We start from the raw sequence: 20585 nt of genomic DNA, 5'->3' as shown, positions 1-20585 counted from the left end.
GGCAGTGAGTTGGAGATATGGGATGGAATAATTTGGAAAAGGATAGTGAGAATAGCAGCACAACTGGAAGAATGTAATCGATGTCACTGAATTGTACATGTAGAAACTTTTGAAATGGTGTAACTTTGGTTATGTATATTTTCACCAAAAAAAAGGTCCTCCAAGGTCGAGAAGGGAGAGTGTTGACATGTTGTGGGGTTGTTAACCAATATCATAAAACGATATGTGTACTGACTGTTTAATGAGAAACTTTCTGTTTTGAAAACTTTCATCTAAAATACAATAAAAAAAAAATTTAAATAAAAAAAAAAAAAGAATCACAGGATATCCATTGACAGAGATTCTCCTGAGACATCCATTTCACGTTAATTCCTGGATAAAGATATAGACACAGAAGCTTAGAGGCGGTTACTACCTCAGTCCTCAGACCTAGGAATGCTGCCTGACATCGAGAGCATCTTGCCTGCACCTCACGCTTCTCTTTCATAAGGTGGCTTTCTTCCCCCCATAAAGCAGACTCCTGTCTTGCTTTTTTATAGAAACTTTCTTTTTATTATAAAAGTAATATATTCTCATTATATAAATTTGGAAAACAAAGAACACAAAGAAAAACATCTTTAATCTCGTCATACAAAGACAACCACCAATATCTTTTTGGTATGCTTCTGCCTTCTAATAATAACCGCAGTTCTTCAGTGGTGCAAAAGGTTAACACACTCGGCTGCTAACCAAAAAGTTAGATTTGAGTCCACCCAGAGGACTTTGGAAGAAAGGCCTGGTGATCTACTTCTGAAAAATCAGCCATTGAAAACCCTATGGACCATAGTTCTACTCTGACACACATGTCATGGGGTCTCCATGAATCAGAATTGCCTCAGCGGCAACTGGTTAATAATATATAATCCCAATCATTAACTGAATTTTCTACATGCCAGACAGGCATTGTGCTAAGTGCTTTGTACGTATTATGGCATTTTATTCTTATGACAGCCTTAAGAGCTTGCTATTATTTTATTCTCATTTTACAAATGAGAAAATAGAGGTTCAACATATTGAACACCTTGCCCAAAGTCCCAGGGCTAGTGGCAGAGTTGGGATTCAAATTCAGATCTGACTTCAATATCCATATCCTCAAGCACTAACTATTCAGTGCCCCATGACACGGGACAACATGACTCAGCTCACACGGTACATACAATTTTCTATCCTCCTCTTGCAGTCTGTCACAAATATTTTCTCATAACATTAAAAACACTTCTGCTGTAAAAAAAAAATACACACGTTTTATTTAACTGTTTCCTACATGTTAGACACTAAGTAGTTCTCAGCATTTTGTTATTACAAATAATGCTCCAGTAAGTAATCTTTTGTCCAAAAATTTAATTTCTGGAAGGAAGACCTGTATCTTATTCTACGCAGGGAGCCAGGCACAAAATAAATCACTCAGTCAATGGGTATGAACAGGAAATTGTGCATTTGATTGTCTCCTTCCCGCCTACTTCTCAGGGTGGGCAGACAAAGAAGAAATGGACATAAAATATTCAGCACATATGCAAAATTTTAGCCACTCAGACTTAACCTTTCCCCTCTCATTAAAGCCTCATCCTAGAAAATGCCCTGTTCTTCCAACTACACTTTTGAAAAGAAAATGACAGGACTGGTTTGAATAATTAACCATGAGAACAGAATCACTCTAGGACCAAAATGCCTCTAAAATTTTTCACATTTGCCCAAGAAAAATGTGATAAGGTGAGAAAAATCCTGAATGAGGGAAGAAGGTGAAATAAATTCACTGCAATTAAAGCCCTGTGTTGAAAGACTGTGACCCAAACTCCTAGCCTGCAGGACACTGACCTGCCTTTCACTGCAATCCAAGCAAGATGGAATGACTCCACTTTCTAATGCAAAATGGAAATAAGAACACCACTGTAGGAGTTGTGTTGTGGACTAAATGAGATTATCATTAGATGCCATCGGGTTGGCTCCGACTCATAGCGACCTTCCGTATGACAGAAAGAAACGTTGCTGGTCCTGCGCCATCTCCACAATTGTTGCTCTGTTTGAGCCCATTGCTGCAGCCACTGCGTCAATCCATCTCATCGAGGGTCTCCCTGTTTTTCTCTGACCCTCCACTTTACCAAGCATGATGTCTTTTTCCAGTGATTTGTCCCTACAGACATATAGGACAACGCCTGGCACGTTGAGTGTGCTCAGTAAATAAATGTTAGCTCTAATTATACCCATTTCTGGAAAACCAGATACAAGAAGCTGGGCTACATGATGGATATATATTTGCTTATCTGACCATAGTCCCCTGACCCCAGCAACACCAATTTTGGTCCCACCCACCTACTCTCCCCCTCCCTCAGCTCCCTCCAACCTCACAAGTCCATCACACACACTCCCCAAGAAGCCTCCACACCCACCTCATACCTTCCTCCTCCCTCCCAGCCTCTTGCCTGGAATGCCCTGTTCCCTGATCTTTCGTTGAGTTTGAATTCTGAATTTGCCATGTATTAGCCATGTGGCCTTGTGCAAGTTACTTAAACTCTCAAAACCTTAGTTTTATCATCTGTAGAATGGAAGGATACAGTCCCACTCAATCTGAAGGGCTGTTGAAAACATGCGAGTGAATGTATACACTGTACCTAACATACTGCCCATGGCACAGAGAGTGGGCACCAGCAAAGGGCAGCTATATAGTGTGATTGCGACCTACCCTCAAGGTTTAATCAAGTCTCATCTCCTTCAGGAAGTGTTCTCTGACACTGCCAGTCCTCATCTCTCTGTCATGCCCTAAAGTGAGTATAGTGTCTTTCATTTAGAACCTGTATGTACATCATCTTGTATTTCCCCTGTTTTGTGTAGGCAGGTCTTAACCAATTAATTTCCAATTTAATTTCTGGAAGGAAGACTTGTATCTTATTCTACCTAGGGAGCCAGGCACTAAATAAACCAGGAACGACAACGAAATTCTAAAATCTCTTTTGACAATTCAGATCAGTTGGAAGTGGCTCCCTGTACCACTGTGCTAAGATGAACTCTGAGGCTGCACTTGAGTTCACTGGGGAAACAAGGCTAATTATCAATATCTGTCACGGGCACAGAACGAAGGAGTGGTGGGCACATGACAACTATCTGCCATCCCTGGAGAAGGCTCTTAGCTTCAAGTTAAGAAAACTTACTCCCTCCCCGCCACCGTGGGTTGGAAGCCTTGGGCATGCTGGGGAGGGAAGGAAATGGAGCATACTGACCCGCGTAGCTCCGCCCCGTGCTCATGTTGGTTGGCAGCAGCATCCACTTGTCGGTGACAGGATTGTAGTACTCCACCGAAGCCAAGTTACAGGACCCATCATCGCCTCCAACCACGTACAGGAGCCCGTTCACTGCACAGACCCCTGGGAATCAGAAGTCATAACAGACATTATAACAGCAGCTCTGAGGTATTGGAATCGACGAGAAACAAATCAGGGTAGCTCTGGAGGTTCTTTCCCTTACCTTTGTCGTAACACAACACTGTTGGCTCCACAGGTCTGAGCTTGCTCCTTGGAAGAACATACTGACAGCAGCCCCTGGGCTCTGGGGATTCCCTTTCTAACAAGGTCACTGCTCTGACCAGGGAGCTTCCTCTATTACGTGGTCCCATAGGGCACTATGCGTGTGGGCCCCTCTTTACTGGAATGTGCCCCATGATGCATGCAGACCCCACGCCCAGCCTGAGCAGTACAATAAGACAATTCAGGGGACTGCGTGCTGCTACTACCTCTCTACTTCTAAGTTTTTTTCCCCCATTAAACCCAATGTTATACCCGTACTTTGTGGTATCAAAGATCAAAGAGGTGTCTGCAATCCCTTTACATGACTGAAGTCTAAATTCATACGTAGTTTCCAGGGGTGAGGTACCACCCCCACACTGACACAGGAGTGAACTGGTTTGGGGGCAAGGTCTCATGCAATGGGGACTCAAGAGTAAGAGAACATAATTAGTGCTCATCAAGACTTTAAAGGCCATAAACCAGTTGTCTCTGAGTCGATTCCGACTCACGGCAACCCCGTGCATGTCAGAGTAGAACAGTGCTCCGTAGAGTTTTCAATGGCTGATTTTTCAGACGTAGATCACCAGGCCTTTCTTCTGAACTGCCAACCTTCTGGTTAGCAGCGGAGTGCGTTAGCCGTTTGCACCACGCAGAGACACCTTTAAAGGCCATAGTCCAATATATTGTGTAATTTTTCAAAATCAGATTAAGGGATTGGTGACACTCAAAAAAAGTTGTAAGTTTCAACGTTGGTGAAGATGTGGGGAAATGGCTGCCCTTATGTACTGGGGAGAATATAAAACGGACCACCTTCCTGGATGATCTCTAAAGCACAGGTGCTCCCTCTGACTCAAAAATTCCACTTGGTTTTCATCCTAAGGAAACTATTTAAAATGTATGCACAGATTTAGCTACAGAGACCATTTATAATAATCAAAGCATTATCTGTAGTAAAGATGGAAATAGTAGACTGGTTATTTAAATTATGATATAGCCATTTAAAACAATATCATGTAAATATATTCAATGTTGTAAAAAGACATTCATGAAAGATTGTAAAGTTGGTTTTTAAAAAAGCAGGTTATAAAACAGTAGCATAGTATGATCCTATTTTATTATTAAAAAAGGTTTATACACACAAATATTTACATCTTAATTAATCAGACTCTAGCCCTGTAGGTGCAGTGGTTAAGAGCTCAGCTGCTAAACAAAAGGTCGGCGGTTTGAATCCACCAGCCGCTCCTTGGAAACCCTATGGGGCAGGTCTACTGTAGGGTCGCTCTGAGTCGGAATCGACTTGACCGCAACGGGTTTGGTTTCTTGGTAAAGAGACTAGCTGCCTTGAGGGTTCTGTAATTCCTTACTCCATGTAGCTTTAAGGCCAAATGCCAGGTTACATCACAGCAGACTTGGCCATTGAGTAAATTAATAAACTTCTCTTCGTTTACACTTTCAACAAGTCAGTTACAAATGTGTTTAACTAACAGGTAATATGAGCATAAAGGAAATAAATCTGCCTGGAAGTCACCTGTTTATCTATCCAGCCCAGGAAGCTGGGCTAAGCCAACACATTCATAGAGCAAGGAGGCATAAAGCAAGATATACCAAAACGTGACACAACCCACAGTCCAAAGTTCTAAAAGGAAATAGTTGTCATTGGGTCAAGTCAACTCTGACCCCTGGTGACCTCGTGTGACAGAGTAGAACTGTCCCATAGGGCTTTCTTGACTGTAATCTTTATGGAAGCATATTGCCAGGTCTTTCTCCCTCAGAGCCACTAGGTGGGCTCAAATCACCAACATTTCATTTAGCAGCCAAGCACTTAACTGTCACATCACTCAGGCTCCTCGTAGAGGTGTTAGGCTCCAAGAAATACAAACCTAAGCACTGTACCATGAATCATCCCTACATGAAGGAAAAGGGGAATGGAAGGAAAGAGATATAGGAAGTGCAGAGAAGGGAATAAGGGAAGTGGTCCCACTGGAGAATCAATCAGGGGTCTGGCTATCCCTGAGATGAAGGAATTTGTTTCAGGTAGAAAGTGAAAGGTTCTCAGAGCCAGGCCACTGGCAAAGAAGAGAGAGAACCAAGTGTCATTGTCTGGCCCTTGTCCACATAGCCCTATGCTTAGCTGCCCCCCAAAGCCACTGGGCAGGGGACACATATGGCATCCAGAGGAGCTTTTCTGGCTCTATGCCTATCTGAGTGCAGTGAAAGTCATCACCCTTCACTGGGGGGATGGGATTTCTCTACATCTAAGAGGGGGCCTGTGGCTTGCTTTTTGGGTCTCAAGCTCTCCCCTCCCCTAGCTCAGGCCTTATCTGGCAAATGGACACTCCCTGTCCTGCGTATAAGCTCAGCTCCAGGCCCTGGGGGCCTGGCCCCTCTGCCTCTCTCTTAGGGCTAGTGTTTGCAGGGAGAAAAGACCCACAACCTCCAAAAGGGAGAAGGAGAGAGTAGCCGTTACCTGCATTGCGCCTGCACATGTTCATGTCTGCCACCTGCTTCCAGGTGTTTGTTCCAGGATCATAAACCTCAACGCTCTTCCTCACCAGGGGCCCATCATGCCCACCTGTGGCGTACAGCTGTCCGCTGAGCACCCCAACCCCTGAAAAGCAGAGCACAGTGTCCCAGCTTCAGGCTGGCTACAGTGACTGGAAACCAGCAGACCTAGCATGCAGGCCTGGCCACCATCACCAGCAGGGTGATCTGGGGAGTATCTCTCTGGACCTCAGTTTCCTCATCTGTAAAACAAATATAATGACACCCTGTCCACCTCATAAGAGTGTTCATCTGAAAACTGAAAACATAAAGCAAATATGACCCTATTTTTGTTTAAAAAATAAATATATATATAGATATATATATATAAGGTGGGGTGTTCATACGCAAAGAAAACAGAAAAACAAAAAGGCTGAAAGAAATCCACCAAAATACGAAAAGTGGTTATTTCTGGGTGGTGAGATTACATGCTTTGTTTTTCCTTCTCGACTATCTATATTGCCTAGTTTCCTCAGAATGTGGCATTACTTTTATTACTCAGTCTTATATTAGTTAAATAAAAATAGTTTCAAAAATAACATGAAAATAGCCACACAGCAGGTCTGCTGAGATAATGATTACCAAGATCACTCTGCTTTCTTTCAAGCAAATGCTGTTCTTTCTGCCCACTTGCTCTCCCTCCTAGATTGCAGAGTGGGTATTAGACCCCTCACAATGCTGATCAGCCTGAGCTGAGTGCGAGAGTTGCATCATTTAAAGTTTTAGGGTAATTTGTTTTTCTTGTACTTTAGATTAAGGTTTACAGAGCAAAGTAGTTTCTCATTAAACAATTAATACACATATTGTTTAGTGACATTGGTTGCCACCCCCACGACGTGTCAACACTCTCCCCTTCTCAGCCTTGCGTTCCCTATTACCAGCTTTCCTATCCCCTCGTGCCTTCTCGTCCTTGTCCCTGGGCTGGTGTGCCATTTTAGTCTCATTTTGTTTTATGGGGCTGTCTAATCTTTGGCTGAAGGGTGAACCTCAGGAGTGACTTCATTACTGAGCTGTGATGGTGTCCGGGGGCCATACTCTCAGGGTTTCTCCAGTCTCTGTGAGGCCAGTAAGTCTGGTCTTTTTTGTGTGTGTGTGTGAGTTAGAATTTTGTTCTACGTTTTTCTCCAACTCTGTACGAGACCCTCTATTGTGATCCCTGTTAGAGCAGTTGGTGGTGGTAGCCGGGTACCATCTAGTTGTGCTGGACTCGGTCTGGTGGAGGCTGTGGTAGTTGTGGTCCACTAGCACTTTGGACTAGTCTTTCCCTTGAGTCTTTGGTTTTCTTCATTCTCCCTTGCTTCAGAGGGGGTGAGACTAGTGGAGTATCTTAGACAGCCGCTCAAAAGCTTTTAAGACTCCAGACGCTACTCACCAAACTAGAAATGTAGAACATTTTCTTTATAAACTATGTTATGCCACTTGAGCTAAATGTTCTCCGAGACCATGGTCCCCAAACCAAAAAAAACCAAACCTGTTGTCACTGAGTCAATTCTGACTCATAGCAACCCCGTAGGACAGAGCAGAACTCCTCCATAGGGTTTCCAAGGAGCAGCTGGTGGATTCGAACCACCAACCTCTTTATTAGAAACCAAACTCTTAACCACTACACCTCTAGGGTTTCCCTATGGTCCCCAGAGCCGAGCAATTTGGTCTTTAGAGTAATCTTTTAAAAGCCTTTAATACAAGCCAACAAAATAAAAGCCAGAAAAAAAGGAGGTGACATAGTACCCTAGAAGGAGCAGATGATCTGTCTCTATAACTTGCCCCCTAGGTGATTCCCCTCACCCCCACGTTTCTGGTCCTCAGTTTTCCCACCTGTAAAGTGGAGAAGTTGGACCAGATTAGTAGTTCCCAGAGGCCACTCCATGGACAGGCTGCATCTCAATCAGCTGGGGAGCTTTCTGGAAAGACAGATTCTAGGGCCTCACTCCCAGAGACACTGGTCAGGAAGTTGAAAAAGCTTCTCAGGTGACTGGGATGTGTAGTCAACGTTTTGGACCCAAGGACTAGATTTCTGGAACATAACTTCATGTGGACAAGGACCATGTCTGTCTTGTCCAATTCTGCTTCCCTGTGCCTAACAGTAGTAAGTTCTCAACAAACACTGTTTGAATGACCAAATACGTAAAATCCCCTTCAGCAATTATACCAGTGGATCCCAGCAGTTGCCCTGAGCTAACAGCAGATGGCAGTGTTGTGCCAAGAGTGGTTATCAGGTACCTGTATTTGGTTTTTATAAAATGCAGTGTTTTCCAAGCAGGGCTTGAACCGGTTTGAACCCCGGCTAAGAATTTGCATTTCTACCCCAGATATACCGAATCACAATCTACATTTTAACAAGATCCCCCAAGTGATTCCTATGTGTGATACATTTTGAGAACCTCTGCTCTACCAGGGAACTTGTTAGAAATGCAAATTCTCAGCAGGGGTTCGAACCTGAAAGAAGCCCTGGTTCCAAGGCTGCCTCACCTTCCCTTCCTCCAAGCTCAGCAGGAACTAGCACACCCTAGGGCCCAGAGATGGCCTCTTCTTCCCCATAAGCATCCGCTGGTGTTGCCCATGCCCTGCTGACGAGGCAAGCTGTCTTCCAGGGCACTCAGGGGCACCACTGTCCCAGCAACTCTGCCATTGTGTACCCTTATCCATAAACATTCACCCAGAGGCTTCCTGGACTTAGAGACACAGGGGTTCCAGGCACCTCAAAGGGCTTCAGGTGGCCAGAGGCCAAGGCCTCTGGTCTCTGGGTCCTCAGCCATCAACGCCCCAGCTCAGGACAAGTATGTTGGTTCCTAACTCCAGAGGTAAGTCTTCCCAAATCTTAGGACAGTGAAGCACCGAAGAAAGGCTGACCTGGGAGCCTGAGACCAGAACCCTGACTAGAATCTGAGGTAGCAGCCCACCTCTGAGAGAGAGGCCATCTGCTAAATCGGGGTCACTGTGCCTCCCAAGCACACATGCAGTAGAGCTGTCACCGTCCAGGGCTTCCAGTCTAAGTGAGAGGTAGGACCTCCTAAGGAGCTTGGCGGGGTGGAGGCAGCTGTCGCCTCCAAAGGCAGCTCCATGTACAAGGATGAGCCTGAATTTTCAAAGGCAGGTCTGTCCCCACGGCTTCACACCAGGATGCCCCACCACATTCCCTGCTGTACAGGAGTTCCTAGAAGCAGCCACACATGTCAGTGTGTGCTGCTCCACTCCTGCTGGCCTGCTCCTACATCCTTGGGTTTGGAACACTTATTCTCACACCTAAAGTCACAATGGAGAATTTCTAGGAAGCACAAAGATGGCTCTACCAAGACTTTGTAAACCAAATCACTAAAAGAGCTTTACTAAGGGAAGAGAGTTGTGGGATTTTTTAAAACTGAATTGGACTTTAGGGACCATCTACTGCAACCTGCTCATTTCCCATGGAGGTCACATGGCAAGGAGAGCCAGCCCAGGACCAAATTCCAGGCTCCCGGACTCCACGCGTCTGCTCCATGTTCAGGAAGGGCCAGTCTGTCAGGATCAGCAAAGCCACGCTCCCTAAAAATAGCATTCCAAGCACAAAGCTTCTTAAATAGAATCATACTGACTCCTCTTTTAACCTGTGAGCACACAGAGGTTCTTGGAAAACTTTAAAAATAGCATGATTTTTAAGGAATGCTGAGGATGTGGTCATATGTTCAGTACTATGAGATCACAACTCAATCTTCAAAGATACAAAAAAAAAAAAAAAAAAAAAGACAAAGAAACAGCACTGTGGGGAAAAACTCTCCGCTGTGGCTTTCCTTCCCAGAAGTCACATGGCTTCCCCACCAGGCCCAGGTTCGTAGTCAGAATGGCCGTGCAAGTCATCACCCACCACAAGAGCCAGGAACAAAGAGCCAGGACCCAGTGCCCCCGTCTGCCCTCTCAGACCCTTTCCTTTGGGTCTCTAAGATGATGAAGGGAAGACAAGCATGGAAGCAGGGGTTGTTGCTCCACTATCTAGAAAAATCTCCACACAGCAGCTAGTCTTCCCAGAAGAAGTAGAAGTGGAAAACCATTTACAGAGTCATTCTCTTCCCATGTGGGAAAGGGGGTTAAAGCTGGGAAAATGGGGGGCATGAGTTTATCTCCAGATATTAATACTAATATCCTGGCTCTTAATTCCCCATACAGAAACTCCAGACAGGCAAGCTTTAGCTTTGTTAACTGAAGCATGGGAACAGCGGTGCTTGTCTTACTATTTCACAGAAATGAGACTCTGATCGTTTTGGGGGGTTACAAAAGCTAACTTTGGAGTGAGACAGACCTGAGTGGGAATCTTGATTCTACCAGTAATAGTTATATCACCTTTGGCAAGATACTCAAGCCCTGGTAGACTGACTTTCTAAATCTGTTAAAGTGGGGTTAATATTGCATCTACCTTCTAGGACTATGGTGAGGATTAAATAAATTGAGGCTAATTAGGATAGTGTCTGGCACACAGTACACCCTCACTTTCAAGAGATGTAGACATCACCACAGAAATGGAAGGTATGACGATGAAGAGAATATTATCTCATCCAAACTCTAGCAAAGTGTTCCCTGGGAAAGGTTAATTTATAAATGCTCATTGCCAAATTGCAAAGGTACTAATGGAATTATATACATTAAAATGAAAGGGGGTGTGTGAAATAAGGTATAATGTTAAGTTGTTGGTCTCAAGACCCACCTGTGAGCAAAACAGACATAATCTGCAGCCTGAGGCCTCCCCCATACCTGCGCCACTGCGGCGGGTGCTCATATCCGCCACGTATGTCCACTCATTCGTTGCTGGGTTGTACTGCTCCACGGTGCTCAGGCACTGGCGGGAAGCCCCATCGTAACCCCCAACAGCATATAGCTTCCCTGGAACAGACAAACATCACTGATGGTGGTGCTGAGGACACTGGTGTGGAACTAGAGTTTGGCTGAAATGCCATCTCTAGCCCACCAAGGCACTCTTACCTCAATTAGAGTTCAGAGCCCCTTTCTTATGGGGAGACCACCACCCCACTCCCCAACCAGGCTAAGCATCCTTCACATTTCTGCTTTATCCTCCCTCTTAAGCAGCACTGAACCTCTTTCTAAGCAAGTACCCCAAATACCCAGCATGAAGCTATGGCTTAGCACCACTGGGGCTCAATGTGTTCTTGCTGATGAACTACATCAAATCTTCTCCAGAACAAGGCACTGGCTAGATGGAAAGCTGGAGGGCCCAGCTATCTAGTGGCTAAAGATTCACAATGGCAGACAGAGCAAATATAAAAAACTACTCTTCAATGAGAACTCTAACTCAGTCTTAGCCACTGTTACTACTCATTCCTAAACTCCAGCAGGAAGAGCTTGTGAATGGAGTATTCTGTGTACATCCTGGCCTGGGGTGGCTGGAATTGATCTGCAGACTCCCTTGTGATCTCTGAGGCATGCACAAGAGCCCTGAAGCACCATCACCTATTTTTAAAATAAAAATACCAAAGCCAATATCCAAGACCATCATTTCTGCCTATGGTTGGGGTTAGGTTGGGCACAGGGTTGAAGGTGGGAGAAACTGGTATTTGAACTGTCCCATAGCAAAGATTGAAACATTTTGGGTTTAAGATATAGGCTTAGAACGCAATGGGAGGGTCTTTTCTGTGTGGAGAAGGGGGGAGGAGTCCTACCTCGTGTGGACCTCTGACCTATGGGGGACCATGGGGTTATAGCAACAATTTGCAAACCAGGGGCTCCTTAAACACTCACTGTCGACTAAACGAACACCACCAAATGTAAATTCATCTAACAGGATTACTTAACCAAGAGGTTTCTTTTTTTGTCATTACATGCCTTCTTAATTGAGAGATACCAAGAATACAACCAGTACATGAGCATCTGCAATTATTTTAAGTTAGAAAGGGATCCTCAGGCGCAAAATTATGCTGTACCATCAGGATTACTGCTATATCAAATATAAAACTATTTCTCCTTCTATCATCATTGAGCCTGGTTTTTTTCTGTAACCCAGAGTCCTCTTAACTCACCCCACAGAAAGAAAGCAACACTTCCTTCCCTAGTTCCATCTAAGTCAAGAGGTTAAAAAAAAAAAAAAAAAACACCTCTGCAGCTCCTCTAGTGCCTAGGCCACTCAAGGTTGGTCCTGGTTCAGCGCAACCATCTACCCACGCATCTGCCTGCCACTCACCAAAGCCTAAGCCCCTCAGGGAGGAAACAGGCCCGGGACGTTGGTTACCCCTGTAGACCTGAAAACCTAACTCTCTGTAACACACCATCTCCTCTTTGCTGGGGAGCTTATGCCTAGACTCAGAGTCTCACTGTCCTTCTCCTAAGTAGGAATTCCTCTAGGTAGCCAGCAGTAAATGAACCTAATCCCCCTCACTGTTTTACAATGTCATTCAGACTACATAGCCATGGTCGGGAGATGATCAGAGGGAAGACAGTAAGCCAAAGTGGAGATGTATCTCTCCAAGGCCACAGTGAAGCAGAGTCCACTTAAGTTCCTCCCTCAATATTCTACCCAAAGCTGTAAATTGGACTCTGCTGCCCCAGGGTGACCCACATCCAAAAGAGCTTCAAATTCACAAGGGGTAAGAGAAATAAATCCCTTGTCTGTCCTCCGTGTCAACAGGGCATGCTACAAGACTGTTCTTCTTCCACATACAGAACATGCTCACAAAAGCCTTTGTCAAGGGGAGTATTTTAAATTACAGCCATTAAGGCGCCTCCTCTAACCCCCATCAACCATTCCAACCCTGCATCAGCTGAAAAATACCCACTCAAGGTTTCTCCTTGAGTCTATTAACAGGGATTTGCTATTTTTAACCCTTAGTCTATTGTTTGATATTTCTGGCTAAGGCACAAGAGGGGAAATGGGAAGGTGGCTAGACAAAACACTTACGTTTGACAGACAAATCAATTTCTGTTCCACCAAGAGTATGAGATTGCAAGAAATAATATATCTTGGTAGGAGGACAAAATCCCTGCATTCACTAAGATGACTCGTTTAGTATGTTAGAATAATACACTTTTATATAAAAATGTAAACTACACAATACTGGTAGAGACCAGGAAATGCAGGGAGAGAATCTTTCTAATAATATCTAACTCACTGCAGGTTGTACTCTCCCCAAAGCACACGTGTGTGTGTGTGTATGTGTGTGTATGTGTGTGTGTATGTGTGTATGTATGTGTGTGTGTGTGTGTGTGTGTGTGTGTGTGTACATGAAAGAGACAATGTCAGCATACCTGTCTGCATGCACAGATATTCCAGCTAAATTCCCACTTCAGGGTAAATTAATGAATCAGTGTTACCCTGAAAGAATACATTTTAGTTCAAATAATATTCTATACTTTGGTACATTGAACTCATACATATTTATAAAATGTCTATCTATTAGCGTTTGTTAATGGCCTGAGGGAGTGTAATATCCATTGACACGGAGTCGATTCTGACTCACAGCAACCCTACAGGACAGAGGAGAACTGCTCCATAGGGTTTTCAAGGCTATAATCTTTACAGAAGCAGGCTGCCATATATTTCTCCCACAGAGAGGCTGGTGGGTTCAAACTGCAGACCTTTCAGTTAGCAGCCGAGTGCTTAACCACTGTGCCACCAGGGCTCCTTTGAGGGAGTGTTGCACAGTGAAAAAGCCTTGGGTTTGGAGTCAGAAGTCCTGGGTTAAAGGCTGCATTGTGCTAGTTACTACCTTGGGGTGCGTCACTTAATCCCTCTGAGACTCAGTTTCCCCCTCTGGAGAAGAAGGAAAGTCCAAGTCCTGCCTATCACCTTCACAGGGGTTATGGGAATAGCAAATTAGAAAAATGAATGTAAAAGTCCTTTATAAACTGTGGTGTGCTGTCTAACCAGCCCCTAGACGTCACCACTCCTTCCCTACCTCACCCCACACACATTTCCAAACTAGAGCAGGACTCCACCACCAACGTGTCCCGCAGAGTAATCAGACCTGGGAAGGAGTGCCCACCTCATTCAATAGTCTGTTAATGTTCAATGTATAAACATGAGAACAATATTAATTAAACACAAGGAACTCTCACCCCCACCAGATTAAACGTCTAGGTTATATACTAGCTCTGTGTTCCCCACTCTTCTCCCCTCCCTAACCTTTAACAAAGCTCTTGACAAGTGGCCAAAAAGGCTAGCATTTCCCCTCTAGTCTCCTCCTACTCCCCCCAGCCCAGCTGTACCACTTCTTGGCTGTGGGGCCTTGGGTCAGTAGCTTCTCCTCTCTAAGTCTCAACTTTCCTCATCCATTTAATCAGGATAATAGCACCTAATCCAGAGTAGTGACCAGGTAGAGAAAGCATCAAAATGATGCTGGGATGCTGGGCACTGGACAAGGCCCATGTGCCAGGGCAGGGACTGATAATGGCCCACTGCTGCCTCCTTACCCTCTACAACGCCCACACCCACACTGCTCCGCCGCGTGTTCATCGGGGCCACAAAGAACCACTCGTTGGTCTTGTAGCTGTAGGCTTCCACCGACGCTAGGCCTGGGAGACAAGAGACTCATGAGCATTCCATGGCATCAGGCCTCACCCTGCTGTGCTGAGTAGTAGTGAGGATGGGGGAAGAGTCTAAAGCTGGGGGCTAGAAGCCTGCATGTATGGCTCAGTGCCACCACTGCCTCATTGTGTGGTCTGGGGCAACTCCCTTAAACACACCTGCAGTGCATCTACCTGACGGATCCGCTAAGACTTGCCTCAGAGGGTGGCTTGTGAGAGGACGGGAGAATAACTGAACTACCTTGTAATTGCAAACTGTTAAACCTATAGAATGGAAAGCTTTTATTTCACATGAACACCTGAGGTTGCCTCACTGCATATCTATTCCAACCAGAAAGCTGAAAACTCGCTTTCCCAGATTCTTTTGCAGCTAGAGATGACCATGTCAATGAGAGCTAAGCAGAAGTCCGATGGGGATTTCCACAATAGACTTTGCTGTTCTGATACAGATGCCACCCTGCCTGCTTCCTGCTCCCTAGAACACAAATGTGTTGGCTGGAGCTTTAACAGCCATCTTGTGATCATGAGGAGAAGGCCAAGAGAAACTTAAAGAACTCAGGCCCAACATCCTTGGGCAACTGGACCAAGTCAGCAACTGCTGACCTCTGTACTTCTTGTTTCATGAATAAAACAAAATTCCTCATTTGTTTAAGCCACAGTTTAGTCAGGTTTTCTGCTTACAGCCAAAAACAATTTCTGAAAGAAACAATGTCTCATTGCCTTTTGTTCTCTTTATTCCCAGGTCCTGTTCACTAGAGGCAACCTCAGGAGGGGCTAAAGACCCTGAAATAATATGAGTGAGGTAGAGAGAAGGCTGGGAGAGGTCACCAATTTGTGAGAACACAAATTGAATATCCAGAGAAGTTAAACATATTCTTTTTCACCTCCCTAGGAACCAAAGGATATTATTTTAGTTTAATAGAGTTACTGTCTATGGTGACATCTGCCTAGAGATATAAGGAGAGGTAAGATAATCTCTCCAAATCTTTGTCCACTAATAGTTTCTGATTCAAATTCTGAAGCTAGATAAAAACCAGGAGCAAGGGGAACTCTCCTGCTGTGGAATAGCCGTGCAAAGGATCAGCAGGGCAACAGAAAAGTGATGAACAAAGACGTGGGCACCCTAGCCCACTATGTGCTCTGAGCCAGTCTCTTCCCACCGCTGAACTTCAGTTCCCTCATCTGTTCACTGCAGGGTTAAGATTAGAATCCTGAGACATCCTCTGGGTAAGCATGCTCTTTTTCTAAGTCTCATCTTCTGAATAAATGGGTTCCCAGACACTGGAAACTAGAGAAAGGACTCTCTGAGGCGACGGTACTTCCTAGGGCCCTAGAAATCACAGCACATGGACAGTTCTGTGTATGAAGTCCTGGCTCTGGTACCCAAAGCTGGGTGAAGAAGAAGAATGGGTATGTTCCTGGGCAGTAGCTATAAAGTGGCATGGAGGGTATACACAGGCTGGGCAGGGTCAGGAATACGTCCTGGACCTACCAGTACTGCCATCAAAGCCTCCCACTGCATAGAGCAGGTCGTTGAGCACCGCAGCGCCCAGTGTGCTCCGGCGCTCCTGCATACTGGCAATGGATGTCCACTGGTCCTTCACACCGTCGTACACATCTACCGTGCGCACACGCAGTGAGCCATTAAACCCGCCCACCGCGTACACGTGGCCAGCCATGAACACCACACCTGAGGCACAGGAAACCAAGGCATCAAGGTTATCTTAGGCAGTTTATCATGTTGAGGAGTGGCAACTGTGGAGCAAGACAGGCACATGAATAACTCATCACAGAAGACAATTTCCAACTTTACATATTTCAAGTCATTATGAGGCTCATTCGATATCTTTTTGCATTTGCTTTTCTAATTGTGTTTGATTCAAGCAAATAATTGAATTGCACATAAGAACTGACCCTAGAAGGGGCAGCTAGAAACTGTGCAAGTGGCAAAGAGGAAAGGAGCCTACAGTGCACAAACGTTAGAGGAAACAAGGAGAAACGCATGACTTTTGGCACTGAGCAGAGAAACGCTGGGGGAAAGGCAGCCCGCAGAACTGGGAAATGGTGCTGCTTACCTGCTCTGCATCTCCTGGAGGGAAGCTCAGCGATCTGATCCCACCGGTCCTCCTCGAAATCATAGCACTCCACGCTGCGGATTGCCTTGGGTGCCTGGCCGCCAACCACAATCATGACCTCCAGAAAGACAAGTGGACATTAGGTGGGTCTCCCCAGCACCTGGAATAATGGGTGGCCAATCCCTGGTACTTCCACAAGCTTATTGCTGGGGTCTGTGGGTGATTTGATATGCCAGTTTACAGAGCTATATACATGGAGATGCTGCCCCTAATCACCAAAAGGTATGAATTGTCAAGATAAGTCTAACTAGCACCTTCCCACAGAAAGACGATCATAAGGTCTGTGCTTCCCAGACTGTCCTGCTCAGGGCTATGTTGGGGGTACATGAAGCCACTCAGGGCATCTTCAGCAATCTCAGTGCTGTCAAGGATTGGGGGGTGGGGAGGTTATAGCAAACAAACGCGAACATATTTTGAAATAGAGCACAAAATCTGCATGCATTTTAACATAAAAGTTACTTCAAAAAAACAGTTCTGAATGCCTAGACTGCAAGGGGCACTTACTCAGTGCAGTAAAGAAAAAACTTGTAGAACACTGCTTTGTGGTGTTTACTACAAAGACTTATTTAACTGATGATGTTCTGGAAAATAGTGCTAACTGTACTGTTTCCACAAGTAAAGTAGTTAACTACATGGCCAGGTACTGTGTAAAGCATGTTACTGACACTACCTCAGTCAACGGTCACCACAACTCTGTGAGGTACGTAAAGTGAAATCTGTGAAAGCCGGAACTCAACCGAACTGCCTGGTTTTTCTGGGTTTCACAAGTCTTCCGCCTTTGACAAGGTGCAGTCTTACCACTTCTCTATCACTCTCTATTACTGGAAAATATTTGAGTTTTCCTTCTCTGACAGGTTTCCGCCTTGCACAGGCTCCGGCTTTTGCAGGTTTTACTGTATTATCATCTTCTTTGACAAAGGAAGAAAGTAAAGCCCAGAGAACCTACGTAAATTGCCCAAGGTCACAGAGCTAAGAGTGGTGGAACAGGAACTGTAACTCAAGTCTACCTGGCACAGAGGTGAGGCCAGCCCCACACCTCTGCTGCTCTAGAGACAGTGTCCATGCAAAGACAGCTCTCAACATCTATGGTTTCAAACCGTGGGTCGCATTTCGTTAGTGGATCATGAGGTCAATTTAATGTATTCCAACGAGCATACTTTTAAGAGAACAGCACAGAAAATATCATAGTAAGGATGTTGTTTCGTGAAATATTTGTTCTGGTTATTCGCATACGTATGTATATTCTGGGTAGCAACTATATAAATACTTACATGTATATATATAAAATGAAACACCTTGCTGTTGAGTCATAGCAACTCTATAGGACAGAATAGAGCTTCCCCAAAGGGTTTCCAAGGAGCAGCTGGTGGATTCAGACTGCCAATCTTTTGGTTAGCAGCCAAGTTCTTAACCACTGCACCACCAGGGCTCAGCATATATATATGTTACATATATATATACATATATATAATACATCTTACTGTGGGTTGTGGCCTAAATAAAACTGAAAGCCACTGCTCAAGCTAGATTAGTTTTACTGCATTTCCTCACTGTGGTGTCCCCGTTGTGATTCTCGTAACAAGTTATCTGTTATTAATATAAATTCAAGTACCAACGTTAACAATAGTTTACATATTTTAATAAACTCATGCAGATTCATGGCTGTCCTGATAATGAATCACTCTCACTCACTGGCATTCCAGTACGCTCTCTTGAATAGAGAGAAAGAGTGGAATGTATAGCCAGCCGATATCACTCGGATTTTCTCATTACCTGCAGCCTGATTTACCCTAGTGGTTCTCAAACTTTAGCATGCATCAGAATCACCTGCAGAGCTTGTTAAAACACAAATTTTAACAAGATATACTGATTCAGTAGATGTGCGGTGGGGCCTGAGAATTTGCATTTCTAACAAGTTATTACAAGTTGTCACAAGGTGATGCTAATGCTCTTGTTCTGAGGTTCATACTTTGAGAACCCCTGTCTTAGCCCATAGTTTGTAGAAATTTCTTGACGTGCCATTAACAATTTTTGCCATTTGAATTATCATAGTGCTCTTTACTTCCCCACAATATAATTTTGGAGGAGGAGTGATCATCAAAATCTGCATGAGCTCACAGGAGCACATTCCTCATGTGGGGAATATATATAGCGAGGCAAAACCAGGCTGACAACCATTCCTCAAGATTAATTATTTATCCCCCAGGATTCCAGATTCAGGCTCAGCACTGCCCATCTGGGTGGTCACTTGTCATCAGTTAATCCACAGCTGTCTTTGGCCACATGTGAGGGACCAGTATTCAAAAACTCTGAATTCAGTTCTGACATCTGCAGAATCCCAAAGCAACCGAGGACACACTGTGCAGGCTTACAGCTGCTGCTGCTACTTTTGGAAATTAACATTCTGCATTTGACCTTCCTGAATGCCTCAGCTCAGAGGGTCAACTGCTCTGTGTCAAGAGCAGTCTTTTCAGGGAATTCCGAGACAGCTGAATTCCACATTCCTTTCCATCTGTAATTCTTGGCTTAGATAAGCATCCATGGCTGTTCAAGGAGATGTTAATGAACACAGCCTCTTGTTGACTTCAGACAATGCCCATCTTTACTCCTTCAGGGCAGAATGTGTTCATAAACTCACCTAGAACTTGCATTGCTCTTCTAGTTTTGAGCTGATAAGACTAGACCAAAGGCAAACTATTGAGAGGACTTTCTCTGAAATTTGATCCTTGGAACTGAGCGAGAATAAAACCAGTTTTTACTTTTCTTTCTGCAATGACTTCTTCAGGCACCCCAGGCCCTCACACAAGCTATTCCCTCTGCATGGAACACCCTCCACCCCATACCCTCCCCTTCAGATTCCTCTGCTTTAACACCTGCTTAACTTTCAGGTCTCAGTTTATATGTCACTTTCTCCGAGAAGACTTATTTCTCTGACCTCCAAGTCTGAATGATATGTCCCTCCTCTGGGCTCCTGTATGCCCCATGTTCTCCCATAAAAACACGCCCCGCATTGTGTTGTAACCGTTCAGTAACTTGTCTGTCTTCCCTCCTAGACAGCAAGTTGTGCCAGGGCAGACAGCTCATCTGCCTCAGTCACCAAGATATCCCCAGTGCCTAATGGTGCCAGGAAAAAGTGAGGACTCAACTATTGGTTTGAAATAATATTTGAAATAGTGAGTAAAAGTGAGTAGGATATACAAAGAATTAAATGTAAAGAGTACACAAAATAGGCTGGAATGTCACTTTCTTTGGTTGAAACATGTTAGAAAACCAAATTACAATTCTGGAAACATTGAGGAAAACAAAATAAAAGAGAGAGAGAGAGCTTTTCCCAGCTTTTCTCAGTCACCAGAAGAAAGGTTGCTTATTCTCTGCACAAGGTACCTGATTTCTTTGTAAAAAAAAAAAAAAAGCAAAGTTTTCAGGGTGCCACACCCCAGAAACCATCTTCCATCAAGGGTGAGAAAGGTACATTCAGATCAGGGAAAATCCGCCACTCATCGCTGGGGACTTTCAAAGTAACACAGAAATCAACATTCTAGAAGTATAAAATTTTTTACATTAAAGTAAAATTTTCTACATGAAAGTAGAAAGACAAAAATAATATAGGACAAGGTTTTCAAAATAAACTTGCTATTGAACTCAAAACCACTGATAAGAGACAAATTTTAATTTTCAAAACTTGTACAATGATTGAAGAGAGTAATGATGAGGTTTTTGTAGGGTGGGACCATCAGTTTCTGAAAATGTGGAAGCAGCTTAAGGCAGCAGGAAGGAACAAGTGGACATTCTATCTCTCTCACAGGCATAAGAAAGCTGATTTTTACGGCAGGTGTTGCAAGAAGCCCTTGTACAAGGAGCACTATACTCA

The 20585-nt window shown here is 44.5% G+C and overlaps 1 protein-coding gene across 1 annotated transcript in view; it reads right to left on the bottom strand.

The window, feature by feature from the left end:
* KLHL3 (kelch like family member 3) overlaps nucleotides 1-20585 on the bottom strand; it is a 119007-nt gene that overhangs the window by 3544 nt on the left and 94878 nt on the right. Inside the window, exons 9-14 of the mRNA XM_004384689.1 lie at nucleotides 16655-16772; nucleotides 16072-16269; nucleotides 14466-14567; nucleotides 10800-10928; nucleotides 6004-6144; nucleotides 3255-3398 (exon numbers count right to left, since the gene is read on the bottom strand). Of these exons, the coding sequence (XP_004384746.1) occupies nucleotides 3255-3398; nucleotides 6004-6144; nucleotides 10800-10928; nucleotides 14466-14567; nucleotides 16072-16269; nucleotides 16655-16772 (832 nt within the window). The remainder of the gene's footprint in view (nucleotides 1-3254; nucleotides 3399-6003; nucleotides 6145-10799; nucleotides 10929-14465; nucleotides 14568-16071; nucleotides 16270-16654; nucleotides 16773-20585) is intronic.

The sequence above is a fragment of the Trichechus manatus genome, unplaced genomic scaffold (genome assembly GCF_000243295.1).
Source record: "Trichechus manatus latirostris isolate Lorelei unplaced genomic scaffold, TriManLat1.0 scaffold00127, whole genome shotgun sequence".
NCBI lineage: Eukaryota > Metazoa > Chordata > Mammalia > Sirenia > Trichechidae > Trichechus > Trichechus manatus.
The sequence above is the reverse complement of the archived record's forward strand: the minus strand, read 5'-3'. Positions and strand labels throughout refer to the sequence as shown.